General features: G+C 38.7%; 1 protein-coding gene across 6 annotated transcripts in view; it reads left to right on the top strand.

Annotated features, from left to right (window-relative positions):
- LOC117424667 (protein BEAN1-like) overlaps positions 1 to 25,948 on the top strand; it is a 47,999-nt gene that overhangs the window by 9,467 nt on the left and 12,584 nt on the right. For 5 of the 6 annotated variants that reach the window (XR_009307799.1, XR_009307798.1, XM_058992710.1 and 2 more), the window contains exons 4-5: positions 16,917 to 17,126; positions 18,457 to 18,598. Coding sequence is in view for 4 of the 6 variants with exons in the window: in XM_058992710.1 (XP_058848693.1) it covers positions 16,917 to 17,126; positions 18,457 to 18,598 (352 nt within the window). In the remaining 2 variants the exon portion in view is untranslated. The remainder of the gene's footprint in view (positions 1 to 16,916; positions 17,127 to 18,456; positions 18,599 to 25,948) is intronic. The other variant, XM_034041271.3, reaches the window with a different exon arrangement.

Raw genomic sequence — 25,948 nt, 5'->3', positions numbered from 1 at the left:
AAAAAACTAAAAACCTACCGGTATAAATTAGTGGCAGTTACCGGTGCTGTGTTGTGAATGCAGTTTATTCATATTGTCGCTTTACAGACCTGGCACAATGCAGCCTGCTTGTTTCTCTCCCGGTCGACTGTATACTTATTAAAAGCGAACTCCACCACCGCAGGTACTTTTAGTGTACTCTCCATGTTGTTGTCTTGGTTTTTTGTGGATTTTCTGTGATCAGTCTTTGCTTCCCGCATACACATTTTGATTCCCGGGCTCCCTGCTGCTTGTGACGTTATGATCGCAGAACGGCGCTATAGGCTAGAAAGGTGTTTTCTATTTCCTTAGCAATGGTCTTAACAACCATCTTGTGCAAACTGACAAGGTGACTGCGAGTGTTAGAGAGGGGCTGACTGTATTGACTGTATTGACTGTATCGAGTCAGTTGGAGCCTTTTTTGCGTGACTTGAGTCGAGTCACGTCTTTTGAGCAGGGAGTCGAGTCGAGTCTTTGCTTGCAGGGACTCGAGGCAAGTCGAGTCAAAAAAATTGCGACTTGATTCCGAGTCGAGTCATTAACTCGAGTCATTACAACTCTGGTTTTAAGCATGTCTTCTATCTAAATACAATTGGTACATCAGAGTGTAACCGGTCACCTGTTCCCCTGCAACACTCTGCCCCTAGTGGAGGTTATTAATAAATCAATAAGAAATATGGCATAGAACAAATGCTGTATTTCTTACATCCTCAAGGGGCAGAATGGTGCACATGTACCATATGCAAATAAAAAAGGGAAGTTAAGTAATGCCCATAATTTACAGGTTTCCCGCTAGTTTTTATCCCTTTCAACACTCCTCCATCAAGGAAAATGTATACAGGAGGTTCTTGTTAAAATGAAGGACATAAAAACAGTTTAACTCAAGTTCCTTGTCACTGAAAACAATTAAAGACTTTGCAGGTGGTATGATTGAATTGGCAGATGTCAAGCGAATTCTCCCAATGCCTCTTAGAAGAAAAGCTATTTTCTTTGTAATTAGTGCAGGGCTTTCCTAATAGGATCTATTAATTGCTACGGCAAGCAGCTGGGGGAATAGAGGGAGGGAGCTAGCAGGGAGGGGGAACTTTGTCCTTCACTGATATTATTGAAATACTGTATTAGGTGAAACTTGTTCTGCAGGGGTGGTTAATTGTACACAGACTGGCCAGAGGTGTGTCTTGTTCAGTGTTGAAGGTTCCTGTAATTCGGGCTACAGCATCATGTATTTTGTCACAATACTCATAACCCACTCACAAAGGGGAGTTTTTCAAACGCTGCTGTTCCAGGAATGCCTAGGAGGCTGTTTGGTTGGACATGCTGAACAATGCAACCACTTCATTGAGGGGCAGCCCCCTTGCACAGGAATCCATCTTTTTTTTTTTTTATTTAGTAATCGTCAATTTGTCATATCCAATTATTTTTAGACTCAGCTCACCGCTACCACCCCCGCGCTGTCCTCCGAAGCCTGTGCCATCAGCCGACCACGTTTTTTCACACGGAAGACTCACCGTGCAGCCACCTCAGAGCTACAGCGTCGGAGGACAACGCAGATCTGGGCAGTTTACAGGCAAGCCCGCAGGGGCCCGGCCAGACTACAGGGGTCGCTGGTGCGAGGTGAGCCGAGGACACCCTGGCCGACCTAAGCCCTCCCCCCCAGGTGGCGCTCAGCCAATTGTGCGCCGCCCCCTGGGACCTCCCGTCTACGTTCGTCAATAGAATAGCCTGGATTCGAACCGGCGACCTCCAGGCTATAGGGCGCATCCTGCTCTCCACTCGGAGTGCCTTTACCAGATGCGCCACTTGGGAGCCCCAGGAATCCATCTTTGTCTTATTATTGTTGTGTGAAGTTTCTCTCTTGCATTCCTTGAGTTGGACCAAAGCCTGTCAGATCTGCTCCTTATTCCAGAAAATGCATCATTAGATTGTATAGAACTATCCAATGCTGTAATGTAAGTATTCGCTTATTGTTAGGCATGAAGGTTCTACATTTCCTTCACACATTACTTTTGTTAAGAAAATTTACAAATAAACACACATTACCAGGATAAAAGGGTGCATTTTTCCATAAGGATGTCATCTGACAACCATTCTGTGCAGCAAATGTCCATGCTGGAGGAATTGTAAATAAATCCCAACAGACAGGATAGTTATGACGCAAGTTTTATCAGGATAGGCTTAAAGAGATTACCCTTCGACTGCAAGCCCTCAATATTATACCTCTTAGTTCACTGTGCAAGAGGTGACACTTATGGTAGGATCAGAGCCAGCTAATCCAGTGGAAACAGCCTCTTCTATTGCTTCTGTGAAACGTTCTACTACCACAAGGTATCGTTTATGTGGGCCCCAGCTTAATCCCATAATCATAAGTTTTTGGAATCCTTCCTGATGCAGATGCATGGATTTATGTGTCATTTAATACCTTATTAATCAACAAAAACAAACACATAACTTGAACCATAGCTTCAGAAGTTTTAAAAATGAATTTCTAATCTTTTTTTTTTTTTTTTTGTCTACAGTTTCCAAATGCATATTGGTTAGGATCAGGGTCACTTTTCGAAGAGATAAATCCTTAGTTGATGATTTGAAGGCCATTTTAGTAATAGGGACTTCAATTGTTAAATACTTTGACATTGAAACGTTGTGTCCAAGTAGCTAGAACAGTGATCATTATAAATACTTTATGGGCATAGGGGTGGGCATGTTGTTTTTTCTTTGTTTGTAAAACAAATGTTTTAAATGTTCTAAATGTTTTCCTGTACTTCATCTGAAACTTTTTGCTGGGACTCATCCCTACAGGTCTGTATAGAAGACCCTGTCCACTTGTTTCTTTGTGTATTGAATGCGTCCTAAAGTGAATAGTAAGAGCTCCACCCATTTTTCAGCCCTAATTACGGTCTGTCCTTGAAGCCTCTACTGAAGGTTACACCAGAGCAATTACTTGGTGCAATTTTCAATAAAGAAGAAGAATTTCACACTGCAGTTTGCTAATTTGTCTCACAATAAAAAATAGAGACCATTGACATCAGAATGTCAGACAGTTTGAGTGAAAAGCAAAATGTGACCACAGGCTGAGACTTTAATCAGGGTTCTCCCCAGGCCTTTTCAAACGGGCGGGCCGCCCGGCAAACCCGATCTGCCCGTCTTGCAGAGGATTGATTTTGCGCTGTCCTTACAAAGGTACCACCAAATGTTCCTTTCAGGACACTGCACTCTGATTGGTGATCATATTATTGTTAATAAAACAATCCTCTCCCAACACTGAAACCCTAAACCTACGGTCAGTATCATTTACTGCAACCATTACACATCTAAAGTAGTTCATGTTTGGCAGTGAATAAGCGTTTTTGTTACTTAAAAAGAAAGTGAGGTGCTGACTTCCTCAGTTGTCCTGACAGGAACATTTTGTGGTACCTTTGCAGGCACTGCTGATTTTGCTTCTAGCAGACTAGATCAGTTGCGCGTTGCTGGGTGAAAAAAAAAATCTTGGAACCACATGACAGCTGTGTTACGCCTTGACACAGCATTAAACCAATCAGAGAGTTGAAGGGGCGGCTTTTCTGTGTCAAGCACTTCAAGAGGCTAAAACGTTAAAAATGACTGCTAAAAAAATTATTTTCTAAGCAAAAATAGTGACAATGTCAAAATAAGCCAGCAATCGGCGCAATCCACCGCATAATACTATATTTGCGCCGGCTACTTTATTAAAAACAAATTACGATTATTTTCGGGTACATTCAGTCCAGTTTTTGTCGTATTGTTGTATTGTAAGGTGATTATAGTACATAATAGCTATACATATGCACCAAAAAAAAAAGCATATTCCTTTTGTTATGATATTGTAACAATATGTACCCAGGTGCTTGTGAGAGATATTGGGGGTTCATATATGGAGGCTGTACTCTTTAAGAAGAAAGGAGTGATGGGATATCAACTGAACACTTGTCAGCTGACATACAAATGCTTAAGTGCAGAGGTGCTGGATTATTACACTCTGGTTTCATGCAACAGTTATGATGGTGACCAAATGTGTGTGAGCACTGTTGTGTTAAAAAAATGGTTAAAATGAACAGTTGCATTCAAAAAATGTAGAACAGCGAAAAACTGAAATAGACGTGCATTAACAAAATGCCCTGAAAACTTAACATAAAGAAAACAATTTAAATGAAGCAATTAGCTCAATAATTAAGCTAAAAAGGAAGTGAAAAGGTTACGGGTTTTTTTTTGTGAACTACAATAAACCTACGTTATCTTTCCCCAGTCAAATCGTAGAGTGCCTAAATAAGCACGGTAATTTACCATAATAAAAAACAGAAATGAAAAAGAAAATGTAGAACATAAAAAAGCGCAACCAGATATAGTCAACGAAAGACAACACATTATTCAAATTCTTTGTCGTATTATATAATGTAAGGTAAGGCAGGTTTATTTTTCCGTTAAATGTGCTCCCGGCTATAATGTTCTGCCACCCGGCTATACAGAATTCGTGGGGAGAACCCTGTTAATGTAGATGTAGGCATGTCTCACTGAAGCGGGTTCAGTGGCAAAGAGCAGAATCTGCTCTAAACTCTACAAAGAAAGCATGTTGACTGATCTCTGACCCAGTGAATAGCTGCCCTTTAGAGCTTAAATGTGAGTTTAAATGCAGCCATAAATAATTTGTCACCTGCTAAAGTTAAAGGAAACCTGTTTTCACTTGCTTGCAGTTCTTAATAGTTAGTGGAAATATTGTGTATCTATTTTTACAGTACCTTACCATTGAGGTGCCTTGGCATGAAAAAGCACTCTAAAAATGTATTTTGTAATACTCTGCAAGAGCTGGTGAAAATCCCATTCATAGTTATGTGCATCTATTGCATGCAAAATCACAGCGCTTTAAATGTTAGTACAAAAAAGGGTTGTTAAGGCAGATTCCAATAAACTGTGACTGGTTTATTTGTAAACATTTTAATCCTTCGTGTCCCAAATGTTCTGGATCACCAGCAGCAGAAGCTGTGAATTATATCAAATTTAACAACTCACAAGGCACTTTGCTGCTAACCTGCATATACACAGAGTGACAAAAAAATACCCGTCTGCAATTATACTCAATCATGTGTACAGCAGTCCTGTGGCAAAGTGGTTTATTGTGTACGGGTGCAGGAGTGATGTGGTGCGTAATCAACAGACAGAGAGGTTGTAATCCAGTTGTAATCCAAACAATAGACACACGTATCCTTCCCACAATGTACTAACACGATCACCAGTCCTGGGTGCGTGCAGTAGTGCTCATGGTGGGTGATACAAGTTTATACGTGACAATAGTGCAGTGTTGTTCCGGGTTTTGTGCTGGCCCTTGGCAACAGCTCCGGAATGTGTTAGCCATCTACTAATAACAATAACAATAATTAGTGACAAAAACAAACAAACGGTCACGATACATTATCACAGTTTCTCTCACAGGTCCTTCTGGGTTCTATTCTTAAACCAAAGCGAAGGAACAGATTGCGTCTCTCCGTCCCTTTTTATGCCGTAAACGAGTGCAGCCGCCCCTCCAATCCGTGACTGCCACATCGTTTCCCTTCCGGGTCGATGAGTTAATGCACCGGAGTTCCGCCCCCTTTCTAGCTGGCTGACTTCCCTTGAACCCTGGGAAATAACTGTCGGGCCAACCCATCCAAGGTACTCTGTTCTCGCTACTTAGCGCCCTCACAGGCCGGGAGGGAGATTTACCCCCAAGAATCATTGTATTTCTGTATTTCAGTCCCCATTGTTGTCAGATGTGCAGTCCATGTGAACAGTTTAAGGCCGATGGATGGATATGTGACCTTTATCTATTCATGGAAGAATTATATAAATGTGTGACCTGCATAGAAAAGCTACAGGGGATACTGTATACCTGATTCTCAGAGGCGTTTATTAAATTGCATAACAGTTCCTTAAGAGCTTGTGTTTCATGACTTGGCTGCAATTTTAATTTTGTGATGTGTAAACAAATATGCCACTCGAGAGTGTTATTGATTTGAGTGTTCATCTGAGGTGGTTTTATAACATAGTACCGGTGGTACTAAAAAGGAACTTATCCTAGGATTGCATTTTAATTATGGTGCCGCTATCCCTTCTGTAGAAACAATAACTGCGATAATGATAACAGTGTGTTTGACATTTCATAAATCGTTATCCTTATTTGCACAATTATCATAGTTTTTATTATGTAGTATTTTTTAATTTTTTTTTATTAGCGGAGCACTAATTAAAAGGTACTCCTGGGACTAGTGACAATTTGCTGTACTATATGCAGATTGAGTTTAAATGGATCATCTTGAAATGTGTATTTTGTTGAAATGTTTTTTTTATTTATTTATTTCATTTTTAAACATAACAGAAACTTACGGAAATATGGGACATAGTTTTTCAAAGTCTTGTTTTCCTATTGGTTTTATTTCTGTTGTTTCCCCACAATAACTCCCAATAAGAATTTATGGATAAGGTTATGGTTGAAGGTACAGTAGAGTTAGGGTAATACATTGAAAGGAGAGGCGGTTAAGATGCTTGTCTGCAGTGTGCATGGTCACCGGTTATTGGTTAATATCAATTTCTGAACAGGAACGTCTTGATTACCGAGTTGTTTACAAAGAAAACTTTAGAAAGAAAACATATTGCATGGGTTAAGAAAAAAACTAAAGTGTAGTTAGCATACTGTTATTTATTTATGCTGTTTGTGTATATTTTCTGTTTTTAGTCAGTGAGAGAGTGAAAAAAGGTCACGATGTTGTGTTCAGATGAGCAGTCTGCTATCTGCCCTGGCAGATCTCGTACAGGCCTGATAACAGAGATCAGATGGTGCTTGGGGGTGACCTTGAGCTGCTTTCAGTCCAAATCAAATACAGCAGGTCTGTTTTATACAGACTAACACACTTCCCTAATAATGTAATGTTACAGTATAGCATTTTCCGTCTGTCACGTTTCCTTTATTCTGTAATTTGTAACTGTCTTCAAAATGACTGTATCTGTGCATTTACATTATTTCACAGGAAAAGCATAAATGACAACAGTGAATTAGCAGCAACACATTCACATGTTTGCTCACACAAAAATGTACACTGCAGCACATAATATAGAGACCCATTATTCAATATTGCCTTTGCATAGACTGTAACCTTGTTGTAACCTAGTATAATGATAACCTCTGCAGTATAACTGGGCTAATCTGAATGTCTTAAAAACTGAGAAGAAAACACAATTGTCTGTTTTGTTTCCCAAACTGGTTATCAGAGATTGATGTCATTTCCAACTCCAACTGTTGCCAAGTAGTCGCAGTAGGTTATTATATTTTTTTTTATTTAAAATATTGTAGTGGTGTTAAAAATCCAAGCCTACAACTTTTATCTTCAAAAACAGCCAGCTCTTTTATTAGCCGATGGAATAAACAGCACGCCCCCAAGCTGGCACGCAAGCCACTTATATGGCCCCAGACACTTCAAAGTTATAACATTCATGCAGATAAGACAGTAGTCCCGTTCGGGTCTAGTCCCCGGTGTGCTTTTTCCACACGGCAAAGACAGCTCAGGAGCAGAGTGGAGAAGCACAGCAACAACAAATCCTGCTGCCAGTCTCCGTTACAATATTTAACCTGGAAAGTAGTTCCCAAGTAGTTACCAAGCCATGTTAAAATGATAAAAAGATCAGAGTTGAGGTAAACTGCAATAAAAGTAGTCGCAAAGGGCTATCCTAGCTGCAAGTAAAAATCAGGCAATGCATCCGCTGGTGTTTGACAGCTGTGTCAATGTTGTGTCAAGTTTGTACATCATTATAAATATTTCATATGAAGCTCTTCTCACCTGCAACGAGTTTATGAACCAGAATTTATGTTTATTTACAACTGCTTGCCACTTAGTATTGGATGCGTCTGACCTATTAATGGATGAGATCATAAATTACTCAAGTTAGCTGAAGGAAAACCTTTTTTCCTTTTTTTTTGGTTTTGTTCATAAGCTACTGAATATAATCAAAGCCCTTTGTTACCTTTGAGAAGTGCACACTGTAATAATACACTGGTTTTTGAGAGAAAAGTATTTTTTTTTGTGCATACCTGTTAATTGTGGGACATCTAATGCATGAGGCTTAGTTGGGATTCAAGACAGACATATATACAGTATAGCCTCTTGTTGTCAAATTCTAGACTGACTAAACTCTCCATGCCTTGGCTTTTTATCAAAATAGTATCAGAATCTGTTTTTATAGTCTCTCTGTCTGTCTCTCAGTCTGACTGTGATTGAGGACTTTCTTCAGCACAAAGTAATGAGAGCATCCAGATCTAGAAGTACAGTATGCTAAGAGCTCTGCCTCTCTATTTCTTTGTCATACTTACATGGTATATGTTGGATGTAGGTCAAGGCGATTTATTTTTTCATGATACTGATAGCTCTAATTTTGTATCATTCATAATTAAAAATAATACAGAATAATGGGTCATGATTAAATAATTGGATTATGTTTTTTTATTTCATTAGCAAGTAAAGATTGGCTATAAAAGAGTAATCAATTGAAGTTTGTGCACAGGAGTAAAAACAAGTGTTAAATATCCTTTAATATCCTTAGCTGATTACAATTCCCAACAAGAATGAGCAGCTATTATAATTGCAGATCATGCATTTGCTGCTGTCCAATGATTATTATGCAGCATTGTTAGAACAGAAACCAGAAGCAGACAAGTAGCCTGGCATATGAAAGGGGTTCATAAAAAGAGAAATCCTCTTGGCACAATAGGAGGACATTGTTATTTTATTGCTACTTTTCTGTCATACTTGGACCTTAAAGAGCTCCCAAAACAAGCAGACATGACATCCCATAATCTGAGACACTGCTGACATGCCGAATGTTCCACAATGTCCTAGCAACCACAGCACATTTGCTTAATCATTTGTCTTCTTAAATTTCTTAGCATGTAGGCAAAAGCAATATTATTAAATTCTATATATACAGAAGTATTTTAATAGACAATTACTGGTAAACTGTGATATCCATTTCAGATGACTAAGTTTCCTTATACTCTCACCGGGAGTCTCCCGTATTTGGACCCTTCTCCAGGACATCTCCTGGGACAGATTTTCTCCTGTATTCTACTGTTAAATCCCCTTATGTCAGCAAACCTTTAATGTCTACAAAATTAATGGGTGGTGTATGATTACTGCAATCCCTGTCTGTACTAGGCAGGGTTTAGGACCCAGGGGAGTCCTGTGGCAGGCATGCATTCAGTGCACGAGGCAAGTTCACATACTTAGCCACCCACCTGCAACACCCCCCCCCCCCCCCGCCCCCCCCAACCTCGCTCTCGATTTTGTATTTTCAAAAGTTGACAGGTATGAGATTTCTGTTTACAAAAGTTCCCATATTTTGAAAACTCAATGTTGACAGGTATGCCTTATACCCCAGTACGGCCAGTTGTTTATGTGCTTCAGAGCGAAGAGGCGGCTTAGAGGACAGGCTGGTCTTACTAGGTAGCAGAGAAGATAAAGAAGGCGATGGTGACAATCCTTGATGACACCTTGGGAACACACTCTGCTCTGTAATAGAGTGTTTATCCTGAGGCATGTTCTATTTGCATGCTGGAAGATTTTCTCAAAGGGTTGCTGGAAACAATTGGGTTTCAAATGTGGCAGTTCAACCTCTCCCCCCCCCCCCCCCCCCCCCCCCTCCCCCCCACACAAATGAACACTGTATTCGAATGTGTATTAATGCTAAAATGATCCAATAATATTAAGATGATTGTTTTTGGTACTGTATCTGGGCAACGCTTAGTTTAGGGATCTGTATCATATGCAATCTATAAATGTATACATTATTATTAAAAATATGAACAATGAGTTATAATGCACTTTTGCAAATGTGTTGCTGTAACATGTTATAAAAAAGTTTGATTTTATATATAAAACCACATATATAGCAATAGATCCCTAAACTAAAGTGTTATTGATACAATATTATGGAACACAGTAAAAACCTGGCCTGTCACATGATTAGGTTAGATGAGGTGGTCTTATAGAAGCTTATGCCACAAATAATAAGCAGAAAATGGATCGTGTGGATGTTAATTGGCATGTACTGTGGCACTATCACATTACTTTATAGATGTAAATCAGAAGTGAACGGTGATTCATACTGTAAAGGATTAGGTGTTGTTTTCTTTTGTTACCAATGTTTTGTTTATACTGGTGATACATAAGCAGATGTTCAATGCTTCCTGAGCTGGGTGCACTGGCCTGTGTCAGGAGAAGCCAGCTGTCGATTCAGCACATGCACAATTAGCAAGGCTAATTACATTTTTTAAAATGAAAAAACTCTAAAGAGGGTAACCACAGTGTTTAGAATGGATTCAGCGCTGCAGACATTTGTACTTTACTCAAAATTATGTGGCAAGGATAAAGAATAGTGTTTTTAATATCGAATATGTAGCAAGGATAATTTTGCTTTTAAATTCCAAAGCCGTGGACATAATAAGATTGTGTTGCAGTAGGAAATGTGATGCCCACACTCAGGATAATGATGGTTTATAGAGCATCAATTCCCATTGAGATATCAAGAAGACTGTTTACTGACGAATCAACAGCAGGGCTAATAGTGTTTCATGCCACTTCTTGTACAGTAAATAATAATAGCCTGTCGGAGGAAACTGGCAGAAAGTCTGATGCTGAGTGGTTCTTAGACATTTTAGCAAAGACATGAGTGACATATGCTGGAGGAACAGCAAGGCTGGGTGTGTTTAATGCTAAGAGTGGAAAGAAAAAAAAAATCAGTGGACTGATGTAAGGGGGAATTGTGTTTTTAACCACAATCTTTGTATACAATTGCTTCAATGTATATTGTTTATGCCAAAACCATAGACTGTAAAAGTGAAAGTCATTCTTTATGCAGTTTAGATACTGTACATTTTTTTACATTGAAAATGTGTGACGTGTAATATATGTGAGCTGTCACTTGGGTTTATAATAAAGCGCTGCTCACATGTGCAATTTTCAACCTGAAATTAGCTTTCTCTATTGCAGCCAGTTGAGTTTCCTCTTGTGTATTTGGGCTTGTCCTTAATTAAAATCAAATGTCTATTTAATAAGTAAAGCCCCTAATTTAAAAAAAATATATATTATTTTGGAAATACCAAATCTAGTTCTTTAAAATATGTTCATTTTATTTGCACTATTATTCACTTTAAGACATTATTACTTGATTTTTTGATTGGATAAATTATACAATTTATTACAATGTACTGTAATATATACTGGCACATGGATTCCCTTATTAACGGACTTGTGTAATTTCCTTAAAAGGTGATGTTACAAATTTGTAATGTTAATCCCAAATCATGTAAAACTTTCATAAACGCATACATCTTCATAGCTTCTGGACAAGAAAGTGACACTTTTGCAAAAGCCTGTTAATAATATGAATAATCTTATTATATTCTGTATGCATTAGACTTGTACAATGCAATTTATATAACATTTTTAAACCACATTCTTGAACAGGACTAGTTGTCATGTCATATGAGATGTGCCACAAATAGCCAATTAGTTTCCTTTATCTCTAACTTCATAGCAACGATGCCATGGAAAGGCACAGTGTAGGCATTACAAGATAAGTAGACAAAAGCCACACAGCACACAGGTCTACCCCTCTGAGTACACACAGCTGACTTGGCCTGAGCAGAGTGTCTCAAGGTCACTGGTTGTCTTGAATAGTGTGCTCCAGAGTTCACTAAAAGACATCCGTATTGACTGTTTCTGATGTGGCAGAAGAGGAAGCTCAATATTTAACTGCTCAGTGTGTTAGCTGACATTTCCTCTTACTAGGAATTCCTCCCTAAGATGACTTCACAGCATACAATATGCTCAAATATATCTGACATCTAAATTAGTATACCTTAACATCTAGCTTGCACGGCAGCACTGCTCACAACAAATAAGGGTTAGTATCTAAAGTGAAAAATGAGGGTTGTTAAGGTTAACATACCCCAATATTTGGGGCAAAGATGAATGGCTCCTGAATGTGTGTGATGTAGTTACAAATGGTCAACAATGCCATCTTTGAAGGCAAAAGCATCTTGATGTCACAATTGAAAAAAGGACAAAAACCTCAAAATTGCTAAGAGTACAAATTGAAAAGATCGGTTACTAGCCACCAGTTACCTTGCTATGCAGAACACTGGAATGAGGTGTTCAAGAGTGGGGGTTTAATGACGTGCCACTAGTAAACTAACCGAAACAAAAATGTTACCCCTACCACTGCAATTTGGAAAAACTTTATGCTAAAGATAAACCACTTGAACTCTTCAGTGCAAGTACATATTATCTTAAGCTATCTATCTTGTCTTCAAGTAACTGGCTTTAATGGTAGTAATAGTTTTAAAACCTGTCAGCACAGTATTGGTGCTTCTTTGTTAGAACAAGAATCTGTTGTCAGTGATACCATCGTGATGGGGACATCAGACTTAAAAATGTGAGAAAGTAAAATATCAGGAAAGCGTGCCTGTAAAATACTTTAATATAAACATGAATATAAAGAACTATGCCTGTGGTAACTATACAGTACACTTTTAAAATACGTTAAACAGGTATCAGTTATTTATTCTAGCAATATTATGCACTTTAGATGTGTTATGATGGGTGTCACAATGTATTTTTATAACTCAGTCACTCTCAGGGAAAAAAAAACAATACAAAATAGGACATTGACTGCTGACAAATAAACACATAAAGAAGTAAAACAGCAGGGCCCATCAGTTGTCTCTCAGTTAACTCAGCCGGATGTTCAAGGCCGGCGAAACAGAGAAGAAATTGCCAGAAGGTTACAAAACTAAGAAGCAGCAGGCACTTATTGAAGATGAAATGTATTAAGCTGAGCACTCCAAATTTGAAAATATTAGCATAAATTTTACATAAAGTCTTAGTAAAACCTTCAACGGCGGTGCTTTGAGCCTGAGAAAGGCTGGGGGGGGGGGAGCTGCCATCCCTTACTCGAGGATTACCATAATGTCATTACATAAGCACTGCTTACTGTAGCAAAATCATTTATTTTGAATGTAATATGTGAAAAATCCCTATAGGTACCACAGATGGAATTCTATGAAATCTAAAATGTCATACTTTATGTGCAGAATTTTCTCCTGAGGCTCAGTGTGTTGTATCAGTGTGTTAAAGTTTTTTTGATTCCAACATGTTTGAAAATACCCACAGATACTGTACATGTGCTCTGAATTTTTATGGGTGGACCTGGTTTTGCAACCTGACTTACGTTTGCTCCCTTTCAAATTTTTTTTTTTTTCAGGGGCTCATAAAATAACTTCATTTTGCCAGGGTTTTGCTACTTAATGAGATTGTTTTGAGTGTGTGCATTTTGTAATGTAACGTGTCAGAAATGACTGAAAGTGGCGAATCCTGGTGTATGATTACCAGGTTTTATGGTGTTTTCCATGCTTTCACCGCATTAAATCACCAAACACTAGCGATTAAAATGCTGTTTAAGATATAAATGTGATTGCTAAAGCACGTAGCAAGCCAGTTCTTGTTTGCCCCTTGTGAAAGTATTGTGCTTTTCTTTTAACACCCCAGGAAGAGTGGGGACACTGCGCCATTAAAGCTGCACCTCTAGAGCTGGGTTTATTTATTTACTTGTAGTTTTGTGTTTGTTTGTTTAAGGAGTGGAGGCAAACGTTTCACTGGTTCTTTCAAAAATAGAATAAACCCACTTAGAATAAAACAATGAAAGCTGTTAATTTCAGTAGAAGAAAAATGGGGCACATTTTGTTCCACAGCAAAAAAAAAAATTAACTGGGATAGGGTCTGCTTTAGAAACAATTATGGATAAAAATGTGCAAAAAAAATACAAATAAAAAATTGAATACTTCTGCATGGAGTTCTAAAAGTATAAAAAAAATCATCCTAATCATTTTCTCATCTAAAAACTAAAAGGACAAAGCCCATTGCCCTTTTTACATGCAAATCTCTGTAACAAGCAATAATAAACATCCCCAGCCATGCATCTCATTATCTGCATTTACATGGAAGTATGAAAACTTGTTTACTAAGGAATATCATATCATAGTCAGGGTTTGGGGCCATGCAGATTCCATAGGGATTCCAGAAATTATGCACAGCATCTGAAAATCATCAATGTGGGGCGAAAAAAACACACATATGCATACTGATGAATAAACGCCTAGGATTGTATGGCCACGACGAACCGCTGGGAGATGGGAATATAGGACGTAGAAAAAGACTTATTATTATTATCATTATTAATGTTATTATTATGATCTTTCTTTGGTAACATGTTCGTTTTAAAATCAATATGCATCTATAAATCTGTTTTATTGGATGTTATAAACAATATTTGATGGTTAATAATATTAATAAAAGGCTAATCAATAGTGTAAGAAAAGCATGTACCTAAGGTACTTCATAATGTGACATGAAGCTTAGTTAAATATTAAAAACATAATAACATTAAAATGGTATTTTAATAAAGATAATCCGAGTAAGTAAATAGTTTGAATGATGTACTTTCAATACAGTATCTGTATGTTGGTTTGTTGATACTGAAACAGCCACAATTAAAACCGATTCCTCCTGTTTTTGTCATTTTACCTAGCACCTTCACATACACCCTCTGCAAATGCTGCCTTTGTGGAAAGCTAATTCCAACAGAAAAATGATTAATGAAGCTAAACAAGCCCTATCTTAGGAGGCCTGCAATGTATCAGCTGATCTTTTTGTTTGGACAGGGCAGCAGCAGCAAGGTGCCATATTCTAGATGCCACCACAAGGCTGTATTCCACAAAGTGATGCCAATTTCAGAAAAAGGGGGTCTTTTAGCCTAGATTTAATGCTGAGCCATTGACTCTCCTTTGCTGACCTAATTCTCATTGGTTAACTGTCTGCAGTCTTCAGTGAATGCTTGACTGCGCAGTCATCTGAGTTGATAGAGATAATAGGTCTTCCTCAGTTGGTCTTTGTTCCTGAGCAAAAGAGATTATAAGAGAAATATGCCCAGTGCAGGGGAGTGCTGTACAGTCATTGTGCTTGACAATAGGATATCTGGTCTAAAAGGAGTAAGAGGGATATCAGTGAGCATGTGGGGATGAAATCCATTCCTACCAGGATTTTGTTATTATTATTTTTTTACAAAATCTGAGTTTTATAGTGTGCTGCATAAAGCTCAGGTAATATTATCCTTTTCTCCAGGTCTGAAGGTGGTAGCTGCTGTAGTATTTTGATTGCAGTGTTATAATAAAGACACTTATGATCACAAACCACTCAATTTTTCCCGGGTCTGCTTTATCTTCTGCAGTAGTCAACTAAAAGCAGAGCTGGAATCCAAGTTTGAATTTTTCAAGTTTTTTAAATCTCTTGCAGGGGCACAGATATCCCAATGAAAATGTTTACTAGGAATATTAGTAAGAAAACACGTTACAGTAGACCAATTTACGGCAGGAGTTTGCATTAGCGAGTCATGCCTTGGAGGACAGCAAAATTGTCACTTAGGATTAAAAGATTAACAGCAATTATGATCAGACGGAATATTTGATTAGCTGTATTATGTCAGTAATTCCAGAGCTGGTAAGGCATGAAAGCAAGAGAATCACATTTGCATTTTAACTGTGTTTTCATGTTAATGTTTTTGATGTGGCTTGGGTCTTTTGTTTCCTGTCTTTTACACAAAGACTTGTTTTGTTTTGTTTTTTCCCAGAATTAATCATTGTATACATTGCATTCAAGTGCAATTCTGGGAGTATACTATGGGCAAAGGGGATTTTTAAAAACATTAAACATTTGAAGTTTTGTTCATAAGAGCTGCGTTTGTATTTCTTTGACATAACTGGAATTTACATCAGTGATGCTAACAGCTATGAAATACAATGAATTTGCTTATTTCTAAAAGCTTCTACAGTATTTATTTTATAACCTACTGTACATCAAACACATTCTGTACTGTAGAATATATTGATATTTTAGTTTACAAATCAATTCATATATTACCTTTGTAACAGAAGTGCCACTCTCAACACGAACTGTAATTCAAAATCACAATGTCTGTTTTCATTTTAAAGCAGAAGGTGATAAACTCCCATTCTCATTAGAAAAAAAAAATATGAAATGGTTGTACTCTTTTAACTATATGGCATTGGAATGTTAACAGCCAATCAGAAATTCCTAAGCCATTTTATAATAATATTTATTGTATGAGGTATAATGTAGCCTACGTACTATGATCGTAGATAATGTGCTGCTGTTGTTTTTTTAGTATTTATCAAGTTTAATGTATTGAAAATGCTCTAAAATGCTCTGTCAAAAAAATGTTTGGATCCAAGCAAGTCAACAAATAAGCAAACATCTTTGGGTGAAATGTGTCTTGTAGCAAACGTTAATCCATACTACCTTTTTTAAAAAATGCATACACTTTTATTTTTCATTCTGACATTTGCATACTGGCTGTATACCTAATACATTAATTTGGTAATAACTAGCCACTAGTCTGTTTATGATATAACAGCTTGCTAATTGTTATTTTCAAATTAATTTCAATGTAAAACAGTTAAATGAAACCTAACTTGAATCAAGACCTATCAGATAGGCCATTAGGAAATGAATGAGTTTGAGAATGATGTGCTAAAAATAATACTGTGTTACAGTAGGAATACTCATGTGCTGAATCCAGACTACCGTTTGTATACTGGAAGACCTACAATGAAAAGAGTTCATGTCATGAGAACTAAAAACATTAAATGGATAGATGAAAACTCCAAAACCTCTCTCTCTCTCTCTCTCTCTCTCTTTCTCTCTCTCTCTCTCTCTCTCTCTCTCTCTCTCTCTCTCTCTCTCTCTCTCTCTCTCTCTCTCTCTCTCTCTCTCTCCATCACTATGGATAAGAAGTGAGCTCGAACCAGAGCGGTCCGGTCAATGAGTACCCCAACTACAGGGAGGGTGGCAGCGACGCCAGCCTGCTGGTGTCACCCCTGGTGGTTGCGGGCATCGTCATCGGCCTGGTGCTCTTTCTGTCTTGCGTCACCATCATCATTGGCAGCCTACGTAAAGACAGCCGGCTTCACAACCCCCACCTGCGCACAGAGGCCAACTACGGTGAGCTTAACGTGCCAAACACTGCATGTGGTACCAGAATACAGAACAGTCGAACACCATGATGTTATTTTGTTGTGTTTTCTGGCTTCCCTTATAAAAGTTTACCACCATAATTTAGTATTTATCATGTTTTACCCACGCTTCCCTGTGCTTAATCATGGTTTGCTTTGCATCACAACACATTGCTACTGTATACTTTTCACATCATATACTAAATAAACTGTTCTCACACTAAAGAATAAACATTTAACATGCAGAACAGTTTCGAAAAAACCTTTGCTTCCAAGCACTTACAATATGGACAAAACAGCCACAAGGCAGCCTTAAACTAGACAGGGTGCCATTATTTTCATCATAAAGTCAGACAACAAGTTTGGCTTGTGTGCCTCTCATTGATCTGATAGCTGTTAAAGCTTTGCGCATTGTGTGCATGGCTGTAAACTGGAAGCACAGTGTCATTAAGCTGTGCTGTCAGGCTATTACATTTGATCTGGCACATTGAATTATAGCCATAAATTTATCAAGCTCTAGGGTGCAGCAACAGAACCTGGGAGAGGGGGGGAGTAGGGGGAGAGACTGCAGAAATGGAAGCGCCTCCAAAGAAACCCCCTTCGCTCTAATCGCAGTGTAAGTAGTCAAACCTTTGGAATACAAATCTTGTGATAGCTCACATCTCAATCAGGGGATTATGTCTCCCCAAGTTAGAATATTATACAAAATTTAAAATTAACATTCCAAGCAGCCAAGATGTGCAGCCAAAATTGTGTTTCACAGAACTAAGACCATTAGCCAGAATGACTCAGTTTAATTCAATTTAAAGCCAGACTGGAAAGCCTCCTTCCTTACCATGCATAACGAGGCCACCAATCAGCAATTATAATTTCCGGTAGACTTTTTGTGATAGCATTGTTTAGTTTCTTTGATTACATGATGTTAAATACAATATCTAAATTATGTTTGTATCTTTTTTTTTTTTTTTAAATATGTCTCAGTGGGCAGTCAGAACAACACTGATTGAACTTAACAAATCTATAATGTGTTTAGAAGACATACAAGCTCTTTGTGTTTGTTAGAAGTGATATGTTGTTACAGGAAAGCAATGTTATGAAATCAAATTAACTTTATCCAGCCTGCTTTTAGTCTAGTAAGCATCCGGAAATGGTGCCTAATACCCCTAAGGCTTTGTTCTGTTTTAGCAGACAAGAGATTAGTCAGATATCATGCAGTTATTAAATGCAAACACTGTATCTTCTATAAAAGCTGTTGCAGCAGCAGCGGTTGTGTGTCTCACACCTCCTTTTACCTTGTTAAGTGTCTGATTTTTCTACAGCTCCTGATGGCTTTTCCTACGGGAGCTCTATCGGGGAGCTGAGGTCAGCCTGCATTGAGGAATCCCCACCAGCCTTTGATTTCGACTCCTACGTGGAGATGTTGTCCCAAGTCAACGTGATGTACCCTGACTCTCCACCCCAGTGAGTAACCCTACTCAATCATCCTTACTGTACAACTGTCTTCAGCCTTCTCCTCCCAGATAGGAAGTGCTAAAAAGAAATGTTCTTTGCCATAAAGTCTTATACACAGTTAATACACTGATAAAGAGGTTGTGCATTACCGGTTGTGGTCTGGTATCAAGGGAATAATTGCAATTACTAACAGTTTAGTTCCCTGTCCTCTTTAGAAATTACATCAAAATTTGCATGCTTTTCATTAGATATATTAGGGGAAGGGGCCATTCAAGGAATGTACAGCTTTCAATTACTTGAGTCAGGGAGAAAAGTGACCCAAAGAACTAGGAAACATCAACTACATACAGTAACTAGAAATCTCGTTATTGTGAACCCCTTCCTTGAGCTTACTGTTTTCTGTGAACAGTAGGCATAGACTCCAGAAGGTGCTGGAGAAGGTGTCTTGATGGATGTAAATCCATTCAGCCATTAATATTTCCCATAATTGGTGCACAGAGGTTGGCATTTAAGTTCTTTTGAATCATGCACAGATGGATTGAGATCCGGAGATTGTGGCGGCCACGGAAGAAACCTGAAGTCTCTGTAATACTCCTGAAACAATTTCGTCACTGTAGATGGTTGCATTTTCATCTTGAAAGTAGCCATCGCCATCAGGGTACAGCAGTGCAGTATTGTTAGGTGGACTAGATCTAATCAAGGAACCCATGGTTTACCAGGAGAACGTGTCCCACACCATGAAGGGCAATGCCAAATCCAATCAAGTAGACAGGTCCTAATAAAGTGTCCAGGCAGTGTACAGTACATGGTTGTAGCTCCACAGTGTGGGGGGAGGAACACGAAGAAGAAGAATGCTGACACAAACATGTTTCCTCCATTGATGGGGTTGACATAATAATTGGGAGACCAGTGAAAAGGGTACTAAAGCTAATGGAAGTCAGTAAGGTTTTTTTTTTTTTTAAAGGCTGTAAACACACAATCCAGTCCTTTTTGCAACAGAGTTGTGATTTCCTTTCTCCTTTCTTCCATTATCAGTGATTATGTAGCATGTTTCCTCTGGCAGCTCTTGTGTATGAAGGGCTAACCCCAATCTGAAGAAGACTGTTTGCAAACACTTATTATCACTGAGATTGGAACGAGAAATGACCAGATTGGACAGGCTAATGCAATAGTGACCTCTCCATGGCATTGTATGTATCCATCTTCCACTGATAATGAAGCTGGTGCATTGTGGAATGGCTAGGGGATTGGCAGTAGAGGGATGTAGGGATTATACTGCATTATTTTGATAAATATACCAATAATTGGGTAGTCAGACTCAGAAAATGATGCGTCTGCTGAAGCAAAGTACTGTAAAAAAAGAAAATAAATAGATTATAAGAGTACAAGGTTAAATGTATTAGCCTGTACCATAAAATGGCCCCAACATAAACCTTGTTAAAAAATAAATTCAGTTCTCCTGTAAGGTCGCTAAACTATGAATACAGATGGATACTCTGTTGACATTTGTTTGCTATGGAACACACTCCACCAAGAACCAAAAAAAGCAGTTGAAATTCTAACTGGGTACTTCAGAACACTTTGGATTGAATATTCTGCCATTTGCAAATGTCATTTCCAACTTTCTGAAACAAAGAAATTCCAGATTGTTGTATCACATCAACATCAGAGTCTAATATTTGTAATATATATATAAGGTGCAGAGGGTGTTGCAAGGGTGGTATTTCAAACAAAGTAATACAGTGTGCTTTATAACATCAAATAGCTGATTTTAATTTAAACATTCTGTCCAACTGTGCACAAATTCAGACCTGGGCTTGTACTGTTCTATTCTGTACACTAAACAAGAGTGTCAGTAAGCAGGGTTGGGGAGATTAAGAGCTGAGTTTAATTAATCCTATCACTGGCACTTCAGATTAATTGTTCAAACACTCTATTTCAAAGTTGTGAGAAAATAATTAGTGGTTGAGCAATAGACTTTGGTTTAACTCTTTCAGGCCGCTAAAGTAATATTTTGCAGTTACATTTCTAGATATTGATAAGCTTGTTAAGCTTAACCCTACATGCCCTACACTTATATACTTTTCTTATATACAAAAAAAGAAAATCATAAATATAAGGCTCACTGGGTAAGCTTATAAAATACTTTTCTTCAAGCAGAAGTGATTAGCTGTAGATCTAGTGAACCACTTTATGAGAATATTCGGGATACTATAAGTGCCCAGAGACACCTCTGGAAACGTGACGTGACCCCAATCCTGTGTTGTTTTTGTTTTCATGAGACCTTAGGCCGCTGTAACAGCCTGCTACTTTCCTATTAACGTGAGGTCTTCAAGGGCTCAGAATCACACACAGAGAAATGATTTGGTCAGCAACAGATTTAAACGAAATAACAAAACAGCCTTCTTGGAGAGAGAAGGCTGCATGTCATATTAAGCACATTAGACCCCGAATCGCTTGATTAGCCACGGTTAAACTGCAGCTGTTCTGGTTGTCATTAGAAACAAATGACACTCCTGGATGGTATCGTTGATTTACTTCGGAGTCCCCTTGTCTAATGTAAGTGTACCTACATTTTTATATGCATTCAAATAAGGTTAAGAAGAGATTCAATTGATTAATCTGCTACAAAATTGGCACAACTGACTAAAGTCAGAGAACAATTTTCAGATAAAATTGTTCTCCCCATTTTACAGCCAACTAACTGTTCAGTTCCTTTGCATGATAATGCCTAACTTTATTGACCAAAAGTTCAGAAAAAAATAACTGATTAAAAACCATTACAGTGTATGCTGGGGCATTAGTCACTGTTACCAGGCAATAACACATTTACCCCCAACACACTAACCCTCTTCTTCTATTGCTGTGTTTGAACTCTTCAGTCACTGGTCTGATAACATGCGAAGAGTTGCATTTCTCACTGTGCTTTGTTGCTACAGAGCTTGACCTCCCTTTGTAGGGTTTATTTCTTTCCAGGAATCTCTTGCTGTGAGCTGCTAGAGGCAGTGATGACCCTGAGTGGATTGCATGAGACCTTAGCTACCGGCTCGCTGTTTTTTAACCATAATAGGCAGGTCAGCACTGCTCCTCAAGCCTCAGCCCTGTCACTCTGTGAAACAAGCAGGCCCCACAGGAAACAAGATGAGGGATTGGATAATGGATTGTTGGTCATTCTTGAGAGACAAATAGAGTACAATATAAAGCACCTTGACTAGCTTGACAAGTGGAGCAGATAGAACTGGGGTGAGTCACAATTCATTTATATCTTTAATTCAGGTCAAGTTAAACGACTTACAACCAGCATAAAAGTGCAATTGGTTTATTTTTTTACCATGTGGCCACAATTTGTCATATTTGTACATTAACAAAAAATGTTGGTGTCAGTTATAGGCATTTAAGGAAGAATTCAGAGACCCACAATTTTAGGTTGATTTGACCAGTGTGCAGTACACGGTGGGTTGCTGTACAGTTTTGGTCAGCTTGTCCTGAAGTTGCCTTAAATGTATAACATTTGCTTTCATAAAATGAAGGGCAGCAGTGTGGTGTAGTGGTTAGGGCTCTAACGCCTTTACTGGATGTGCCACTCGGGAGCCCCCAGGGCTCTGGACTCTTGACCGGAGGGTCATGGGTTCAATCCCAGGTGGGGACACTGCTGCTGTACCCTTGAGCAAGGTACTTTACCTAGATTGCTCCAGTAAAAACCCAACTGTATAAATGGGTAATTGTATGTAAAAATAATGTGATATCTTGTAACAATTGTAAGTCGCCCTGGATAAGGGTGTCTGCTAAGAAATAAATAATAATAATAATAATAATAATAATAATAATAATAATAATAATAATAATAATAATAATAATAAAATAAAATGGCCCTCCAGAAGAATTAATGGCAGCCTAATGAAGCTGTCACGTTGATTTTACGTGAGGGCTGGAGATTATTGACAAGTGTGAACATAAATGAGACAGAACGGCGCCCGACCGCCCTTCATGGCTTGTTTCACAGAGTCACAATATTATTTACATTTATATGACAGTTCCATTACGATGCCAGACCCTTTCACACAGCCGTGAAGAGAGCTTCTAAAGAGGGTGAAATTGCTTTCCCCAGCGCCCTGGCTGCACATCTGAAAAAAGCACTCCTTGTCATATTTATAAGAAAATTATGAAAAATATGCATTATTACTCCAAGTCCTAAAGGCTGTTAGTGCCACTGAAAACTCAGTTTTCGGAGACACCCAGCTGCTGTATTTAAATTTAGACAGACAGTAGCGCTATTTTGGGCACAATGGGTCTGATCAGATTAAGTCGTATTTTGCTCCTGGAAGCGCTTTCTTATCCTTTTTAAATCTACAAATATTTTAGTATTGTGCAAAATGCAAACCAGACAGTGCCAGCACATGGTCAACTGTTGTAATGACTGCAAGGATGTTGAAGAGAATGTTACATCCAAATATTAGGAAAATGCTCTATCTGGCTAATAACAAAATGCTGTAACTTTAGTTAAGAAGATATATTTGACCTAATTTCTTTGGCGCAGCTCAGCATTTACAAAATACAAAAATCCCCAAATCACAGAACCTAAATACGTAGAAAACCACTTTAAGCCTCTGGCCAAATCAATGATACAGATAACACGCTAGAGTTATAGCAGTGGGTACACAGCTGTATTCTCTCAATAAAGTACTCATTACAGGTGCCTTGTACATAATAAACCATTTCAATGCAATATTATATTATTTAACAGACTCTTAGCTATCATCAAAACCATTAATAACGCAATTATAGTTGTTGTAATAATCGATTTTTAAACTGGTAAAGGCATTGTGTGCAGAGTGAGTCATACAGTCAGGGGAAGCAACCTGGCTGCACTCATTTGCTGATCCACAGGGAGCGATACTCTGGCTCTCCAGCAGGTTAGGGAGGCAAAATGACTCACCTCACCACCCAACATTGGTTTCTACTGGCCAGATGACCTGTGGGTTCATGCGGACACCTGCAGGGCTGGCTCTTGTTCGGTAGCCTGCAGACAACCCGCTGTCAAGCACCTGGGTGTAAAGAGGAGATTGGCTTGGCAATGGGATCGGAGGACACCCACTACTGCTGATTTTACATTACGTTCTCCTGACCTGTGGGGAGAAACACAGCAGTAAATGGGCACACATCATTATTATCATTTCCTTCTAATATGATTTTAGAGGGAGGTTGGAATCAGGCAAAACCGCTGCAGAGTCTACAAAATAAATAATGTATTAACGTGCAAAGGATGTCTTGTTCTGATTTGGGAGGCTGTCTTTATTGCATGCAGCTGTGATTGTTTGACAGTTAATTCCTGTGGGCTGTGTGACAGTGATCTAAATCTTCATCGTTTAACTCTTGACCCCTCAGGGAATCCTTCTGGAGTCATTAATATTTATCTAATCCCTGAGGATAAAGTCCCTTTTATCAAGAAACAAAATGAACAGAACATTCTACAGAAAAGCAACAGGTGCTAACAAGGATGAACAATACTTGAAGATAATATCCTTAAGGAATAGAAAGAAGACAAGCATTGAATTGACAAAAGGACTGGCAGAAGGCATAGGTGTCATTGCCCATCCATCAATATAGTCCAATTTCTGTGTTCTTGTGCATATTTTAGCCATTTAGTCTTGTTCCCCTTTCTTAACAGAGGTATTCTTACTGCAACACATCCTTTAAGTCCTGATTTCAAGAGTGACCTTCGTACTGTTGATCTGATGGACAACGACAAATGTATAGCTTGGCTTAAGGGTCTTGGTCATCCTCTTCACTTGGACTGCTGGACATTTAAAAAAAAATTGCGCTTTTGTCTTCCTTTTTTTTGTTTTTGGTTTCAAAATACCCTCCATTCGCTATCGCAGCCACACAGCTGCTCTTAACGGGAATGTTGAATCCTTATTGGTTGTAACCTTACTCCGCCACTGTGCTTTGATTCGCTATTTGATGTGTGTTATCCCACGTATGAAACCCAACTTCTAAACCACGTTTTCATGCGCAGAGGTTCGCTAATACTATCATTTTTGCCCTAGCGATAGCGGCTGCGCACATATTTGCTAAATAGGGCCCAGTGTCTTTACTTCACTCACTTCACAGAGATTAATATATATGGTTTTACAGTGCTGCATGGTTTGGGTGTTCAGAGAGGTTAGCTTCATGTTAAGACATGTTGGTGGATCTACACTAAGTACCATCGTCATTTAAATTCCTAAATATTACCCTCTCTTGCATGTACTGTGCCAGACAGAAATACACCAAAGAGTCACATGCACTGTTAGATGTTCACTGAGCTTCATAACCTTGGTTCTGACATTCCTACTGTTGAGATCAAAAGAATGGGACCCCTTATGTGGTCCACATTTTAGAATAAAACAGAAATGTGGGGCAATGGGATCCAGAACTGTGCCTATACTGCGCTATAAAGAACTACATTGTATGCTATTTATTACATGGGAAGGCTTGAAACAGCTTGTGTTGTAATCTGTTTGCTATGCTTCGATTTGGATGTGTAGGGGTTTTTCCAACAGTCCTTAGTTCTGCAAGCCAATTTGCAAAATGATTGGTTAAAGGCTAGACACAAAGTGAAGAATGAAAAAAGCACCAGTGTCCAACAAATGATTTTTGGGGATCAATGGCATCTTTCCAGAGTCTACACCGGGGATATCGTAGGCTCCCTAGTCTTTGAGACAGACAAGAAGAAAGCACTCGTAGGGTTGAGTGCTCGTTTAAGACACTGTATGTATGGTGTTCGGTATTCAGGAAATAGGTAGGTGCACAAGGGCAGATGGATAGCTGTCACAAAGGAGATGTGAAAGTGCAAGGGCTGCCACAGCCACAGATGGTGCTGAAAGCCTGTCGCTAATCACACATAAATCAGTGGTCACCTGTGGACATGAATGCCTCTTTCACAGCACCCCTGCTCCCACCACCTCGGACACCCACAGACTCATCAATTAGCTGCACTCACTATCTCACACTACTGCCAACATGACTGACATGCTGTCCCTGCCCTTTCTAGCTGAGCACTGATGTATCTAGTATAGCAGAAGACATTTAGAACATGCAGTGTGTATTATATGTACTGTATATTAACTGTAAAGACAGGTACAGAAATCAGTCAATATTTGATCTAAAGACTTCAAATCCTATTATCTGTATCTGATTCTGTGTAGTTGTTTCTGCTTAGATGGCTGTTTGCCAGGTTTACTAACTATATAGTAAAAAAATGCTTCTGAAAAGAGTCCTCAATGTTGATTGTGTGAAGTCAGATGGTGTGAAGCAGTGTGCACTGTAGCCTTTGTAACAGTGACAAGAGAGATACTGTTAAAAAGGATGGGGGACAAT

Source organism: Acipenser ruthenus, chromosome 19, assembly GCF_902713425.1.
Source record: "Acipenser ruthenus chromosome 19, fAciRut3.2 maternal haplotype, whole genome shotgun sequence".
Lineage (NCBI taxonomy): Eukaryota > Metazoa > Chordata > Actinopteri > Acipenseriformes > Acipenseridae > Acipenser > Acipenser ruthenus.
Note: the sequence above shows the minus strand (reverse complement) of the source record. Positions and strands in the feature narration are given on the sequence as shown.